The sequence below is a fragment of the Lepisma saccharinum genome, chromosome 1 (assembly GCF_977018435.1).
Source record: "Lepisma saccharinum chromosome 1, izLepSacc3.1, whole genome shotgun sequence".
NCBI classification, from domain to species: domain Eukaryota; kingdom Metazoa; phylum Arthropoda; class Insecta; order Zygentoma; family Lepismatidae; genus Lepisma; species Lepisma saccharinum.
Genome location: NC_139229.1, coordinates 113,582,705 through 113,598,601, shown reverse-complemented (window position 1 = coordinate 113,598,601; position 15,897 = coordinate 113,582,705). Strand labels below are relative to the sequence as shown.

Genomic DNA, 15,897 nt, shown 5'->3' with positions numbered 1-15,897 from the left:
GGCTAATCCCCTTTTCCTTTCTAACTTTAGACTTTTGTTTGTCAGATAACTTGGTTTCAGCACGCGTATTTCGACACAGGGACGTGGCGTGGGAATAATGTTCTTTGAACGACAGATGATGGCAGATACTTTCTGGAACATGTAGTGATGGGTTTGGATTTTGCTCCACGCCAATGGATAGAACTATGCAATTACTTTTTTTTAGAAATCATTTGCCGAAAGTATACTGTATATCTTGAAAGCAAAGTCATGTTGGAATATCACTGTACTGAAGTCAATCGCCTGATATAGAAGCAAGAGGCTGGTTAGTTATCATTCTCTCCTTACATTTCGTTTACAAATTTTTATTATCTTTGTTAAAGGACAAAAAAGAGATGAGATTGGTTTTACATTACAGCTTTACTGTTAGTTTTAGATGTCGTGTCCGGGGCTGGTAAATTGCCAATTATTCTTGTGTTTCCGGGAACTTTTCTAATGATGGAAGCGGCCCCGGCGCCCACCCAGCGTCGAATAACATGGGTACCTGGGGGAAACCCTGGGGGATAAAGGCGGTCAGGGGCGTGATGCTGATCACATCACCCTCACTCATGACCGGATCAAGAAAGTGTGGGGCGTTAACCCCACACCCCCTATACGCCTTCATGGCGTGGTGCTAAGCACAGGGGAACACTTTACTTTTTTACTTTTTCACGGATGATTTAATGTTAGTTTGGGAAGATTGATCCCTTAGTTTTAGAGGAGGTTGAAGAGGCATGATCTCATTTTTCAACATTAAGGGGGGGAGGGGCATGACGACATGATATCTCGTTCTTAGCTTCTTATAATATTTCTCTCATATTTGAAACATGATTGTTACTGATCTGAAAAAGACTGTAAACTTGAGATGCATCGTTGCAACAGAGCACAAACACAGATTATATATATATATAATAGCCTTTGTTATTTTAAATTGGAATTATACAAGTATCGGTATCGGTTCAAAGTGGTATTGGGTCAGCCCTAATAATGTTATTTATCCTTGGAGAATCTGTTCTACTCAATCCACCAGGTGAGTGACTATCTAGTACAACTGTGGTTTATTACTTTTTTACATTTTATACACATTTATATATTATAAATTTCAAATGCATAGTTATTTTGTTTTTTTTATTCACAAGAGTTAGGGGGAAATTTTCATCATAAAGTTTATGTTGTGTGACCATTTATTCTTCGGGTTAAATGGTCATATTATGAGTCAAAAAGTAACAGGGAGCAGGAAAACATTTACTGTGAGCCAGTTGACTGATATCAAACCTTCCATAATTATGTTCATTAGTGACATTGATATCAGCTTCAGTATGGTCTTGATTCACATCAGCTTAAAACCATTTTTAGTAGTGATGGACTCTGGGAATACTAAACAATAGACAATGTGTTAAGTATTGCAAAGACAAATGGATCGATCAGTAAGATTGGTGATGCAATATATTATTATTTAGTGTTAATAGGCTTTAACTGTATCAAATTAGTTTCTGAGGTATAATGATAGCTTCACAAACAGCTGAAAATGACCACTACAGAACAATATCTTAAAAATCCATATTGAATTACTTATTAGTGCAGGTAGATGGTATAAGTGTGAATTGTTCACATGTTTTAATGGAACCCTGTAATGGAGACAAATTGCACACAGACATCTACAGTGTGATTATCTATTCATAACACATTAATTTTCTTTGCATAAAGCCCAATTTGGGATTTTATGAAAATTGTGGTAAAAAAAGGTTATGAGATTCAATTGACAACATTGCTATTGTACTATTGCTTCAAAAGAAGTTAATATTTCCTGCAGCTGAGGAAAAGTTAAACACATAGCAATGATCAGGTTTTTATTATGAAGTGTATTGTCACTAGCCAAAGACTGATATTTCAATTTATGTGATGGATTCTGAAAGAACACAATATTGAGATTGTGTGATGGATTCTGAAAGAACACAATATTGAGATTGTGTGATGGATTCTGAAGGAACACAATATTGAGATTGTGTGATGGATTCTGAAGGAACACAATATTGAGATTGTGTGATGGATTCTGAAAGAATACAATATTGAGAATGTGATGGATTCTGAAAGAACACAATATTGAGATTGTGTGATGAATTCTGAAAGAACACAATATTGAGATTGTGTGATGGATTCTGAAAGAACACAATATTGAGATTGTGTGATGGATTCTGAAAGAACACAATATTGAGATTGTGTGATGAATTCTGAAAGAACACAATATTGAGATTGTGTGATGGATTCTGAAAGAACACAATATTGAGATTGTGTGATGGATTCTGAAAGAATACAATATTGAGATTGTGTGATGAATTCTGAAAGAACACAATATTGAGATTGTGTGATGGATTCTGAAGGAACACAATATTGAGATTGTGTGATGGATTCTGAAGGAACACAATATTGAGATTGTGTGATGGATTCTGAAAGAACACAATAGTATTGAGATTGCAGTCAAGGAAAGGTCATGGTTAGAAATGCCGACAGTCCTCATAAATTTATCATCCAATCTCAGTATTGTGTTCTTACAGAATCTATTATGCATATTGAAACATTGACTTTGTTCCCTTTGGATAGTGACAGTATATTTTACGTTAATTTAAACTCTTTAACAATAAACTCCTGCTTTTACTCTATGTGCTTCCATCTTCTCCATGGCTGCAAGAAAAAAAATATTACTTTGTTTTGAATTTCCAATCCTTCTCTATCATAGAATGATCACAAATTTTCGGAAAGACACAAACCTGGTTCCCTACCTGTTAAGGGAATACAGTTTCACTTAGGGTCCACATTTATTTCAATTCTATCAAAATATGCATGAATGTAAGGAAAAAAATGACTTCTAGGTTAATTATTCCTCCTCACGTGGCAGTTGTAACTGAAACTTTAAATTGATTATTAACCTGGATAAAGCTTATTAACAATATCATTAATTAATAAGTCCCAACTCCTACATGTTGCTTGTGGTGAATGAAAACATTCACTCTTCAACTGAAAGTTTTCACTAATTGCACCCACTATCATAAGCATAATTTTATTTTCAGAGAGAGCTGGAATTGTAAAAGTGGATATCACATAGGTATGTTCTAGTTAGAGGAAGGATATGCTATGAAATATTTCATAATTTCCAATTTTAACCTTCACTTTAAAAGTTGTTCAAAGACAAAGATGGTAATCAGGAGTTGGTTTCAAGGGGAGTTTTGCATTTGCCAATTTGGTTTTTCCCTGAGTTTTTCACTATGATAGCAACAGCCAATTACAGTTTCATCCTCTGGAACAAATACATTATGAATAATGTCTTTGCTGTCGTAAAAACGACAATATTCTCTTGACCTTTTTATTTTTCGAGCTGCATTTTCTTCCCTCTTGGCAAATTTAGCAACTTCTATCCTGCGATTTGTCGGTTCATTCATAATTTCACTGCTTTCATTTGAAAATTTTGATTTTCTCAAAATTTCAGGACAGGCTGTAATCCTCATCAGTTCTTCCCTTGCGTGTCCAGTGATCACAGTAATGTTTTGGCATTTTTCGCATCTTCCTTCTTTCTGTCTATGCACTTTGTTAAATTATATTCAGTAACATGGTAAAATAATTTTCCATAAACGCCCATGTATAAAATTCAGTTTTGTTATTCTCTGTCTCCCTCAACTCCTTGAGTTTTGTGAATGAAACTGTACCTCTTGGCCTTAAGACAATGATTCGATCCTTGTTTGAGTCACAACTTTCATCAAATTGTATTTTGCCCAACCCTGTGGCCGAGTGGTTAGCACATCGTGCTGCGATGCCAATTGTCCCGGGTTCGAATCCCGATCGGGCTTGCCCTCCCCGATGGCGCAGTGGTAGCGTTGTTGCCTTGTAATCAAGGGGTCCCGGGTTCAATACCCGGTGGAGGCACAAGTGGTTCGGATCCCACTTTAAACTGTAGGTCTAGTCCCGATTAGCCTTACTGTGCATAAAGTGGACTTTAAACAAAAATTCAATCAATCAAACCGGTCGGGCTTGGTTGTTTGTGAATGTCCATTCATTAATTTCATCATTTCATCACTCATTCCCATCTTCGCAAATTAGCCAAGAGGCACAAAACGCGAAGTAAAATAAACTAAATCAATCTATCAATCAAATTGTATTTATTTACTTTGCGTTATGAGGGAGGTTTCTCTACACAAATTATAATAACCTGCAGCCCAACAGCCTGTGAGGGCCAGTGCCTACTTACTGACTGCTGGCCTCACTCCCACATGTCTCAGCAGAGGTGGGCGATCATCCAACGAGTTACAGGGTGGCGTGTGGTCAACCCCCAGTTGTTGCTGGAGAAATGTAGTAGTTAAGCTTCACTCCAGGAGACTCGAACCAGCACACATCCCGTAGCCAAGCCCAAAGCCTGATGCCTTCGACCGCATGGGCATGGTGCAGGACTATGCGCAAATTACATTGCTGTAACTATCAGAAATGGCAAACAAGGGAATAACCCAGATGCACAGAAGAGTTCTTTGTCTTGGAGGTTTCCTCTTTGTCCAATTTCAGAATGAAGTGACAATTCAAAATTAAACAGTTTTTACCTTTCTCTTTTAATGCATAAATATCCAATTAAAGTATTTCATGAACTTTGAAACTGTGCTTCTTCACATTTCCCTGTTCTTCCTTTATAATCCTTATGAACTCTATAAATGTAGGTTCAAATTGTGGTTCATCATGTGCAATAATTATTGGGAACCTTATGTTTAATAATCAGTTTTACACAGTCCGACAATTAAGTAATGAGACTGATTTTATATTCTGAAAAGGGAACAAAATAATTGAACATTGCCTGTTTATTACTCAAAGTACATCCCTCCTGCATCAATACAGCAATTGGCACGTTTGACCAACGATAGATATGACATCTGTAAGTCTTCATGTGGTATGTGGTCACAACCTGTTGGATGGTCCTTTGTTCATCAAAAGTGCGTAATTGCAGCAGCAGCTTCATTTTCGGAACAGAAAATAATCACAGGAGGATAAATCTGAAGAGTAGAAAGGAAGATTCAACACATTCACTTGTTTTTCGACCAGGAATACCCAGACAAACACTGCTCCCTGGCACCGTGCATTAGCGTGGAGCAAGAATCAACTGCCTGCCTCAGGAAACTGAGCTCGGAGAGAGTCAGTTCTCTTTCATAATCATTCAGAGCACTACGATAGCAACAGCCAATTAGTTTCATCCTCTGGAACAAATACATTATGAATAATGCCTTTGATGTCATATAAACGACAATATTCTCCTCACCGTTAATTTTTCGAGCTGCATTTTCTTCCCTCTTGGCAAATTTAGCAACTTCTATCCTGTGATTTGTCGGTTCATTCAAGAACCATAGTGAAAATACTCTGTTTGTCCTCCACAACAGTAGAATTCAAGAAATGTTTATTTTTCAAGCAATTTTCAGAATGTCTTTCATGAAACTTGATGTTCATTCGCTGCTCCATAGCTATTTTGTGTCTACACCCTTGCACCTCCTTCACGACATGGCGGCATAATTCCCAGCATGCCCATCGCAAGTTCATGAGGTGTTGCCAGGTTGTGGATTATGGACCACACTACATCATAAATGTGTTACTTCACAGATAGAATTCACATGTGAGACAATATAAAATCAGTCTCGTTACTTAATTATTGGACTGTGTATTTTGTTTTATGGAGAAGGCAGGAAATTTTGGGATTTTGATAATATGTTTTATTCTCCATTTACAAACAAGGAATGTGGTAGATGAGAGTAATATGTTTGATAATACATTTTATGCTGCAGCTACAAAGAATGCAGAATATATTAGGATCAGTATGTTTCATAATGTGTTTTGTTCTGCAGTTACAAACAAAGAATGCAGGAGATGTTAGAAGATGAGGAGGAAAATGACACAACCAAATATGCGACACTTGTACAGGATCAGCGAACAAAGGAGGAACTTATTCTTGGTGTCACGAAGATATACTCTCCTTCTGCTTCCTGAGGGTCACCAAAAACCGAGGAATCCAGCAATCAAAGTTCCATGGTTCCAGTAGTAGAAGTCAGTCCGGAAGAAGTCCAGGATGACGTAATGTAATGCATTTCATTAGCTCATCGATGATACCAATAACTTCTTATAAATCATTGCTTAAGACCTCAACTTTCCTTACTCTCTGCTGCTTTCTTCAGGGGTAACATCAGAAGGTTAAATGAGAAAGAATGCATTTTTAAATATGTACAGAATTGTAGTTATATAGTTTTTTTTTGTGTGTGTTGCCTGTGTAGTATAGATCTGACCTCGTAATACCATTTTAGATCCTACACATATGATAATCTACAAAGAAACACAACATTATAAGGAACGAGGAAACCACAGATAAGACTTATCAAATTTCATAATACAAAAGTACGTATGTTTAAGAAAAATATATTACATACGCATTGAAAAGGTACAAATTTATGTACAATATTGTGTCACAAGTACCTGAATTTGCTTTGTTTTCACACATTCGCTAATTATTTTCAGAAAGGTGAAAATTGGCATTGACAGTATTAGATTGTGTATAATGTAAGTATTTGTACTGGATATGTGCCATTTAATTTTAGTAAATGTTCTCTATTCCACTTATTGGTGTACCTGACCAATTTTCCTAGTATTAGCTAAAAATTGTACGACTAGTTTCGTCACTCGTACACCCAACAAGAAGGGGAAAATATAAGATTGGTTTTACTGTTATATCGTTGTATGTTATTACAAAATATCATTTTGTAAGTTTAGAAAAAAAATGTGTGAATTTATCAGAACAGTTGGTAGTGATGCGATGACTTCATGACATTGAATGTATGTTTTAGAAGTACAGTGTTACCAGATTTTTGTCCTAATTGAGATGCTTTAAATGCATAATTTATTTTACTGTTTGGAATTAAAGTGTGTCATTCAAATATTTTAATAGATGTATTATTAATTAACACCAACATATTTGTCATATAGTTTTCAGTGTAGGAGTAGAATGCTAGGTCATATACTGTAGTGACTATTTTCACCAAAATCAAAACTTCAACGTAAAGATTCTGATCACATTTGATCAGTGTGATCACATTATCTAATGCTGTTGTCTTCTTTGACTAAATTGAAATAGTTTTTAAAGATTGTAAAATAATGATAAAACAGACTGCTTATTTCACAGTTAAGTTGCTACATTACAACAATGTAACATTGACAAGATCCATTGTATAACTTTTTGTTGAAAATTTTTAACCATTGTTATAACTGTACCTTTAATCATATTTAGAATAAATTTCTGATGAAGGGAGTATATGTTCTCCTGAAACGTCTCCTATTTTTGTGCTTGTAACAACCATAGACTACAAGAGAAATAATTCTACAATGCAAGCAAGAAAAAAATCCATAATTTAAACAAGTAACAAATTCAAAATTCAAAATATATGCGAGTGTTGTACATGCACTCACAATTACCAACAACACCATGTGATTTATTAGCTTCAAGTGACAGAAAGTTAACATACTTCTTTTTCTTAAATATACTTTATTTAGTACACACTCATAAAATAGCATTCACACATACACAGGTTATATAGAGATCATATCAGTGACAAAGTGAATAGAAACAGCTCTTTCTTAACAGTCTCTCTACACTCATGTATTTACATCCAAACGTTCATTTAAATAATAACTGTTTTTAGGAATATATTATGTATTTACACAAAATCGTAGAGAAAGAGATAGATTTAGTTCAATTTAAGGTTTGTTTTACTTATACAATAATTGAAATTTTTATTGCGGCCAAGGTAAACATTATTCTAATATTTTACAGGTGATGTTCCATATTTCTCTGTTTGAAATTTTTTTTCTCTTTTCAATTAATTTCGAAGGACCACTGCCTCATTAACAAAGGTTATGGTGTGTGGGATGGAGGTAGTATGGTATCACTGCTTTGTTTGATCCTGGGTGGCTGTATTTCCAATTTCTCCCATCTTGCAGCGCAGGTGTGGTGTTTCTTGGCTTGAATCATCCGAGATGGAAGAATTGGAACTACCACCTCGTAGAAACAACAAAGCAGAGGTGCCCACAAGGGTGATACGGTGCAAACCATGGCATCAAATTGGGGGGGGAGGTGGGATATTTCCTTAAAATAATACGAGGTGCATTTAAAAAATAAGGACCGATTGTCTATTGATTATATCAAAGAAGGAAAGAACTGTAGCAACACTGTGCTAGTGCTTACAAACACGTACATGTCTACTTCATTTCTCAACATAGTCACCATTATTTTTGAAGCAATTTTGGTACTGTTGAGCAAGCTTTTTTTATACTCTCTGCATAGAAATTTGCCACCCAAGAGTTCATCCAATCCAACACTCTGTTTTCAATACTTCAGTTTCTTCAAATCGTTGAGATGCAAGCCACTTTCTTTTTAGGTGCAGGAAGATGTGATAGTTACTATGGGCAAGTGATCAAAAAGTTCCCATTCGAACCTCTGAATGTCTGAAGAGTGAGGACAGTGTGTGTGTGATCTAGCGTTGTCATGTTAAGAACAGTTTCTGATCAAAGCATTCCACGTCGTCGGTTTTGCATGGCACGTCTGAGCTTTCATACGATTTCAATGTATGACTGCGATGTCATTGTTTCCCCCGGCTCCATAAAATCCACCAAAAACATACTTTGTTGGTCCCAGAACACAGTTGGCATGACTTTTCGTGCAGATGGAGTTTACTTGAACTTTTTCACCTATGTGTATAACACCATTTCGTCCTTTTTCCTTCACTCATTACATTCGGACCCCACACATTACACAATTCTCGGTGAATTTCAGCAGCATTATGACCTTTGACGTTAATAAATTGATTCACAGACCATATTTCTCAACTGGCGGGATTGTGTATTTGTGCAGTCACTTTAACATGCTCAAACTCAAAGGATAACCAAACAACTGACTAGCAAAAATATAATTGTTAAATCGCCAATGGACAAGCTAATGTTACTATGCATGCACGATCCGATCACAATTTTCAGTCAATTTTTATAAATAATTGTCTCTTTCTTTTGAAATGTGCCTCGTACTAAATTCAACATGCATATATTTTTCTAAAATATACATAAACAAAAGTTTACATCTTGGCACCATGCTGCAATATGTGTGATGAGGCAGGGGAAGGGGGAAATCAGAATATATTATTTCCTTAGCAATTAATTTACTTTAGAAATTCATTCCCTGCAGATGAGAGTGACGTTAGCTCTTGAAAGCTCGGAAGCCTTTCCGGAAATCACCTGGCTGATTGCCCGAGAAAACCTCTTCAATATTCGCCACCAGGAAAGCTTCAAGAATTATTTAATTTACTTTAGCTGGTTCCAAATCACTTGTAACCAGGTCCACCATATTTAATTCTTTAGATGAAGGAGAATTTAGTGGCGTAGATCAAGTAAAGTGTTCAGTAAAGCTAAGAAAAAGTAACTCAGTAATATAATAGAATTGTACATGCTGTTTTAATTAAGTATTATGTGGTAATTATGACATGATCTCGGGAAGGGGGAGTGGGGGATGGACACTTGAAATACAGAACGTCACCTGTACAAAATAGAATCTTTGTTGACAATATTTTAAAGCATTGTCCACTGTAGAAGTACCCAGAAAGGTTTTGTTGAAATTTTTTTCCCTCAATCCTTCAATACCACATTTCTTAATAAAAGTGTATTTGAAAAACAGCTGTGCATATTTTTTAAAAATTTTTATGAACAACTTTGTATATACGAGGGTCATCCAGAAAAAAAGGAACGTTTTGGTGTAGAACACAAACGATAAACCTTACTCTACTTTTCCACATATTAGCCATACCCATTCAAGCACTTATCATAGTGTGATACCAGTTTGTTGATACTGTCATTGTACTCGGTTGCTGCCTTGTAGTGACAGTGTCTTTGAGTTCATCAGCCATGGCAAAGTGCTTTTCAGTTGGCAGCAAACAAGTACAATGATGGTATCAACAAACTGGTATCATGCTATGATAAGGGCTTGAATGGGTATGGCTAATATGTGGAAAAGTAGAGTAAGGTGTGTAGTTTCTATACCATAAATTATTTGCACACATCATTTGTAGTTTGTGTTCCACACCAAAACGATCCTTTTTTTCTAGAGAAAACTTACACAGTTACGTTACGAGCCACACGTTCATGACCTTGAAGTTGGAGGAAGTGGCATGTTAATATTCAGTGCTTGCGATGTTGAGGTCACGTGAGTAGGTGACCCAGGTGGCATTCCTAAATGAGGTGGCGGATAGGGACTTAATGGAGAGCAAGGCTTATCCAAACCGAGGGGGAACTGGGAAGGGTGAGGGAGAGCTAATGCAGGGTGGAAAGGCTGTGGAGGAGGTTGAAGGCACTGATGAGAAGACAATCCAAGATGCAGTGATGGATGAGGATGATTTGGATGAAGGTGTGGCAGACTTCCAACAGACGTCAAACCTGCTTGTGGGATTGGATGGTGTGGATAGTTGAAGAACCTGTAAGTAAGTAAAGGTTTATTAGAATTAGAAAGTAGAAATTCTTTATTCTCGGTCGAAGTTCAGCCTGTGGCTGCTCTACTACTTAACCTACAAAACTTGTACAATGAAACAAAGAAAAATACAAAAAAAAAAGATACAATACTACTCTAATATATATAAGTATTCAATTACATTTATCCCTATTAAATATTTCAGTAAGTAATAATATCAAATTCATGAAGACAATTTTACTCATTCTCTGGTTCAAATCTGCTCATATACCTAGTCTTACCATAAATACTGTCACAAAGTTTTAAGTAAATTGACACAAAATGCTGAGAGATATTGTAATATCCTAATAACATTACTGAAATGGATGCATGACAAATCAAAATCACAAATCAATATTCAAAATGGCCATCCTTAGCACGCACACATTCTGTAAGACTTTGTGGCCACGCATCAATTGAATTACGCAACACATCGCCTGGAAAATGAGCAACTGCCTTCAGAAGAGACCGACCGCTTTAAACTTTCAATATTGGGATGTCTCTTCTTGCAAGCCATCTCCTGAAGCTTGGACCACAATTTGTAGTCCAAAGGGTATAGGTCCGGTCTTGAAGAAGGCCAATCTGAAGTGGAAATGAAGTCTGGAACATTTGCTATGAGGGCACGCTCCATTTCTGTGAAAAAGGGGTAAAAACATCGGCCAAAGTGTACCAGCAGACAGTGCTTGAGAGACTAGTCAAGAATCTCAACAACACTCTCTTCGATGGTTAGAACTGGAGCTTCCAGCAGGATTCAGCCCCAGCATATGAGGCCCGAACAACACAGCAGTGGTTGGAGGCAAATGTTCCAGACTTCATTTCCACTTCGGATTGGCCTTCTGCAAGTCCGGACCTATACCCTTTGGACTACAAATTGTGGTCCAAGCTTCAGGAGATGGCTTGCAAGAAGAGACATCCCAATATTGAAAGTTTGAAGCGGTCTCTTTTGAAGGCAGTTGCTCATTTTCCAGTCGATGTGTTGCGTAATTCAATTGATGCGTGGCCACAAAGACTTACGGAATGTGTGCGTGCTAAGGGTGGCAATTTTGAATAATGATTTGTGATTTTGATTTGTCATGCATCCATTTCAGTAATGTTATTAGGATATTACAATATCTCTCAGCATTTTGTATCAATTTACTTAAAACTTTGTGACAGTATTTATGGTAAGACTAGGTATTTGATTTCGATTTCAAATCAAGCATGCTGAATCTAGTCATGTGTATTGAGGCTCTGTCCCTGCTCAAGAAGTACTTTTTTTGTCACTGCCTTTTTAAAGTTGTATGTCGCACATGAGGTAGCATGAACAGATCATTGATCAATTTTTAAATCTGACTATTGCTTTAAAACATCAGTAAAATGACTTTATTAATTACTAAATTGTCTGCAAGCAAGAAATGTTTGCTAAGTGTATTTCTTTTCAAACCAACAACATTAATTTAAGAGGGTACCAGTACTTTCACAGGTGCTCCTTCCACCTGTTTCTTTGCTCTCTTTTTCTCATTTGGCCCCAGAATTACTTCAGCAACTGGGCTGACTACTTTTAAAAAAAGTTTCTTTCATTGAGATCTGCTTTCATTGCTACAAACCTTTGAAAAATAGTGATTTTTCCCTGAGAGTTTGGAACCATGAGGTACGCATGCCGCTGACATTTATTTTTCTTAGTGGACAACATGCAAAAAGTGATAGCACACTGTGGAAACAGCCCGATGGGATCATGGGTTTAAATCCCTCTCGTAATCCATGCACGTAATAACATTTCTAATAAACATATTGCTTTTTCTATTTGATACTTTTGCATTAAATAAATAATTCATAGCTTTTCTGTAGAGGGAAGCTCTTATCTATATTGACTACAGTTTGAATGTAGCATACTAATGCTTATAGTATTTTACCAATCTGTAATCTTAAATCTGTAATGCATGGCTGATTTTTTTTCAAATGCCCATAACATTGAAGCACAGCTTGATGAAAATAAAATATATATAAAAGAGAAAAGCTATAGGCACATGGGATGAGTCAGATAAGAAACTATTATATTGTCACATACCTGCATGAATGAAAGGAAGTGTAAATAGTTGAAGAAGTGAATAACAGATGGCAGCACAAGGTAAACATGGAAATTGTATTAATTAGAGGACTAATGTAAGATTAAATTTGACTAGAATTTGAATTTAAAATTTTGGGAGCGTCAGCACTTAGGCTATTTTGCTCCCGTCACAGTATACGGGGGCCAGCCCCTTACCTCTACAAATAACAACTCTATCGTTGCATAACTAAAAAATTTAAAATGTTCTGACTTCTGTTAAAAGCTGAGGCTGTAAAGGGGCACTCAGCACACATAAGGACAAAAGAACAGGACAATACAAACAAAATTATACTGGCCATGGGGCCAGTCGCCAGAGCCTCGTTAGTCTTGAGTCCAGGGTGCACTAACGTGGAAGTGAGGTTGACATTTGGGTGTACTACGTGGAAGATCACCCCTTACACCCCTAATGTAAGATTAAATTAAACTAAAACCAAATGTATATATTGCAGGGATAATTGATGTTTGAGTGATCATAACAGAACAACAATGAATTATGGAAAAGGTGCAAGAATGAAATGATCGCCATAATAATCACGCATGTTAGCATCAGGATATTTAAGAAGTTGGGAAGCGATGTTCAATTTGTTTTATCAGAGCTTTTGGTTGTCTTTCCCTTGGTGGCGCCATCTCCTGGGCTGCCCCAGAAGTAGACCTAGTGGCCCGGTACTGCGCCCTCTTGTGAGGAGCTGAAGTGAGGAGCTCGCCTTAATGGATTTCTATCGTAAGGCATGAGCTCTATTTGATGGCGCAGTGTTGCTAGCTCCTTACTCGAAAAAATCACCAAGGTTTTTGGTCTAACCTAACCTAAAACAAGGAGCTGGCAACCTTTTTCTCGCAGTGTTGCCAGCTTCTCACTCGAAAAAATCACCAAGGTTTTTGGTTTAACCTAACCTAAAGCAAGGGGCTGGCAATTTTTTTCTCGCAGTGTTGGCAACACTACACCCGAAAGTAAAGCTTGGTGGGGCTTGCTTTAATGGTTTGCTCTTGTAAGGCATAAACCCCCCCCCCTATTTTCGGACACAGTATTACCAACATCTTACTCGAAAAAAATCACCAAGGTTTTTTGTCTAACCTAGCCTCAAGCAAGAAGCTGGCAACCTTGCTTGAGGCTTGTTTTACAGTGCATAAAGCAAGGTTACCAACCTACTGGTACTTTTGCCATAGTTTTTTACAAAAAAGAGAGAGAGGAGGGAGAGAGGGAGGGAAGAGTTAAACAGCCGACAGCCTACCTACAGCTTTTTTTGTCTAACCTAACCTAAAGCAAGGGGCTGGCAATCTGGCTTGAGGTTTGCTTTACAGTGCATAAAGCAATTTTTGCCAACCTACATATACGGGGCAAGGAGAGTCGGCACTGCCGTAAAAGAGAGAGATGGATGGATGGGAACACTACACGGGTTCAACGTTATCAAATAAAAATCGCCTTAATGGTTTTTTCTTGTAAGGCATGATCTCTATTTTCTCGCAGTGCTACCAACTCCCACCTACACTTTTTTTTAGTTGGCAAGGGCTAGAGAGAGAGAAAAACTTATAGCTGGGAACAGTAATGAGCGAATGTGCCATATCGTAATTTTCCAACTCCCGGGGGCCAATGTTTGTATATCGTGACCTTTGTAAACCTCTCTCTCTCGGGGGAACGACGTGCCACACACACACACACACACACACACACACACACGCACACACGCACGCGCGGGGGCCAAAATTTTTGAATTTACGGCTGGAAAAATGTTTTTCTATGACATGTTTTCGTTCGAGGCAAATTCGTAGGTAGATATTGTTAAATAAACATTAATATTGTAAATATATATATACTTATTGTATTTAGTTTTTCGGTATCGAAAAGCGACTGTCATATTATATTTAAAAAAAATATTACGCTTTTGCCTGTAGATATCTAAAAAAAACGACAATTTCGTTCCTTCTCTCTATATATGCTATCAACGTTGACACAACGACACAAATGCAACAAATACGTAGTCAACCGTACATCTCTTTTTTTTCCTGACAATTTCGTTATCTGACTAGGACGGAAATGGGTTTTCCAGGTGACAGGAAATACGTTGCTCCGTTTCTATACAAATAACCAGAAATCACCATATGCATTTCGCAACTATGCTTGGTGGTAGAGAGCATCTATTGAAGATAGATTCAGAACAGTATTCAGCCGGCGAAATGAAAACACAAAGTAACGTCCGCTCTCGTGGGTGCAGAGGCGAGGTCAAGAGCTATGAAATAAATAACCGGAACTGTATTTTTTCTCTGCCACCAAGCATAGTTGCGAAATAATGTGGCTGAAATGTAGGGGGGAGAATGTTCTAGAGAATTTGGTTCTTGGATTTCTATTGGTCCACGTTGCGTTGGCTAACATATTATTTTTGACGTTATTAGAAAACCGTATAAAACTTAAAGCGCTGGTGTATAAAGTTCTGTTTCATTTTCAACGTTAGTGAAGAGCATTTCCGCAGAATTTCTAAAAGTAAGTAACTTTGTTTCTTAGCTCGCATGAGTTGGTTTTGATTTATAAGTATGGCAATGCTTTTGCGGAAGAAAATATACTCACAAAACATGCAAAAAGAGAGAGAATATAGAAGGTGTTTCATGTCTCTCTCTGCTTTTATATATTTGAAGCATGCATCTTGGTAGCTGGAATATCTTTTTTCTTCCGTGTGCTGTTGTTGGTAGGTAGGAAATATGTGTGCGGGGCATATTTCAAAAAAATAAATGTGTTAAATTGTTAGAGGAAGACATGAAAAATAGAGGAGAGTTGCGTGTTTTTGATATCTAGTGGAAGTACTGATTAATTGATTGAGTTGGTGTTTTTTTTTTGTTTAAGTCCACTTTATGTACAGTAAGGCTAATCTGGACTGGACCTACAGTTTCAAGAACCACTTGTACGGGTATCGAACCCTTGATTACAAGACAACGACGTTATCGCTGTGCTAACGCAGAGGTTAGTGGAAGTACTGATTGATTTGATGTTTTAAGTCTATTTTATGCACAGTAAGGCTAATCGGGACTGGACCTACAGTTTCAAGAACCACTTGTACGGGTATCGAACCCTTGATTACAAGGCTATCGCTGTGCTAACGCAGAGGTTAGTGGAAGTACTGATTGATTTGATGTTTTAAGTCTATTTTATGCACAGTAAGGCTAATCGGGACTGGACCTACAGTTTCAAGAACCACTTGTACGGGTATCGAACCCTTGATTACAAGGCTATCGCTGTGCTAACGCAGAG

General features: G+C 37.2%; 2 protein-coding genes across 6 annotated transcripts in view; one reads left to right on the top strand and one right to left on the bottom strand.

Moving 5' to 3' along the window:
* CycH (cyclin H) overlaps nt 1-7,284 on the top strand; it is a 47,395-nt gene extending 40,111 nt beyond the window's left edge. For 3 of the 5 annotated variants that reach the window (XM_083136344.1, XM_083136335.1, XM_083136351.1), the window contains exon 8: nt 5,886-7,282. In XM_083136344.1, coding sequence (XP_082992470.1) covers nt 5,886-6,027 — 142 coding nt within the window. In that variant the 3' untranslated portion in view covers nt 6,028-7,282. Of the gene's footprint in view, nt 1-5,885 lie in introns of all 5 variants that reach the window. The other 2 variants (XM_083136367.1, XM_083136358.1) reach the window with 2 other exon arrangements.
* Nucleotides 7,285-10,046: 2,762 nt separating this feature from the next.
* lms (lateral muscles scarcer) overlaps nt 10,047-15,897 on the bottom strand; it is a 270,244-nt gene continuing 264,393 nt past the window's right edge. Inside the window, exon 5 of the mRNA XM_083120934.1 lies at nt 10,047-10,541. Coding sequence (XP_082977060.1) covers nt 10,211-10,541 — 331 coding nt within the window. The 3' untranslated portion in view covers nt 10,047-10,210. The remainder of the gene's footprint in view (nt 10,542-15,897) is intronic.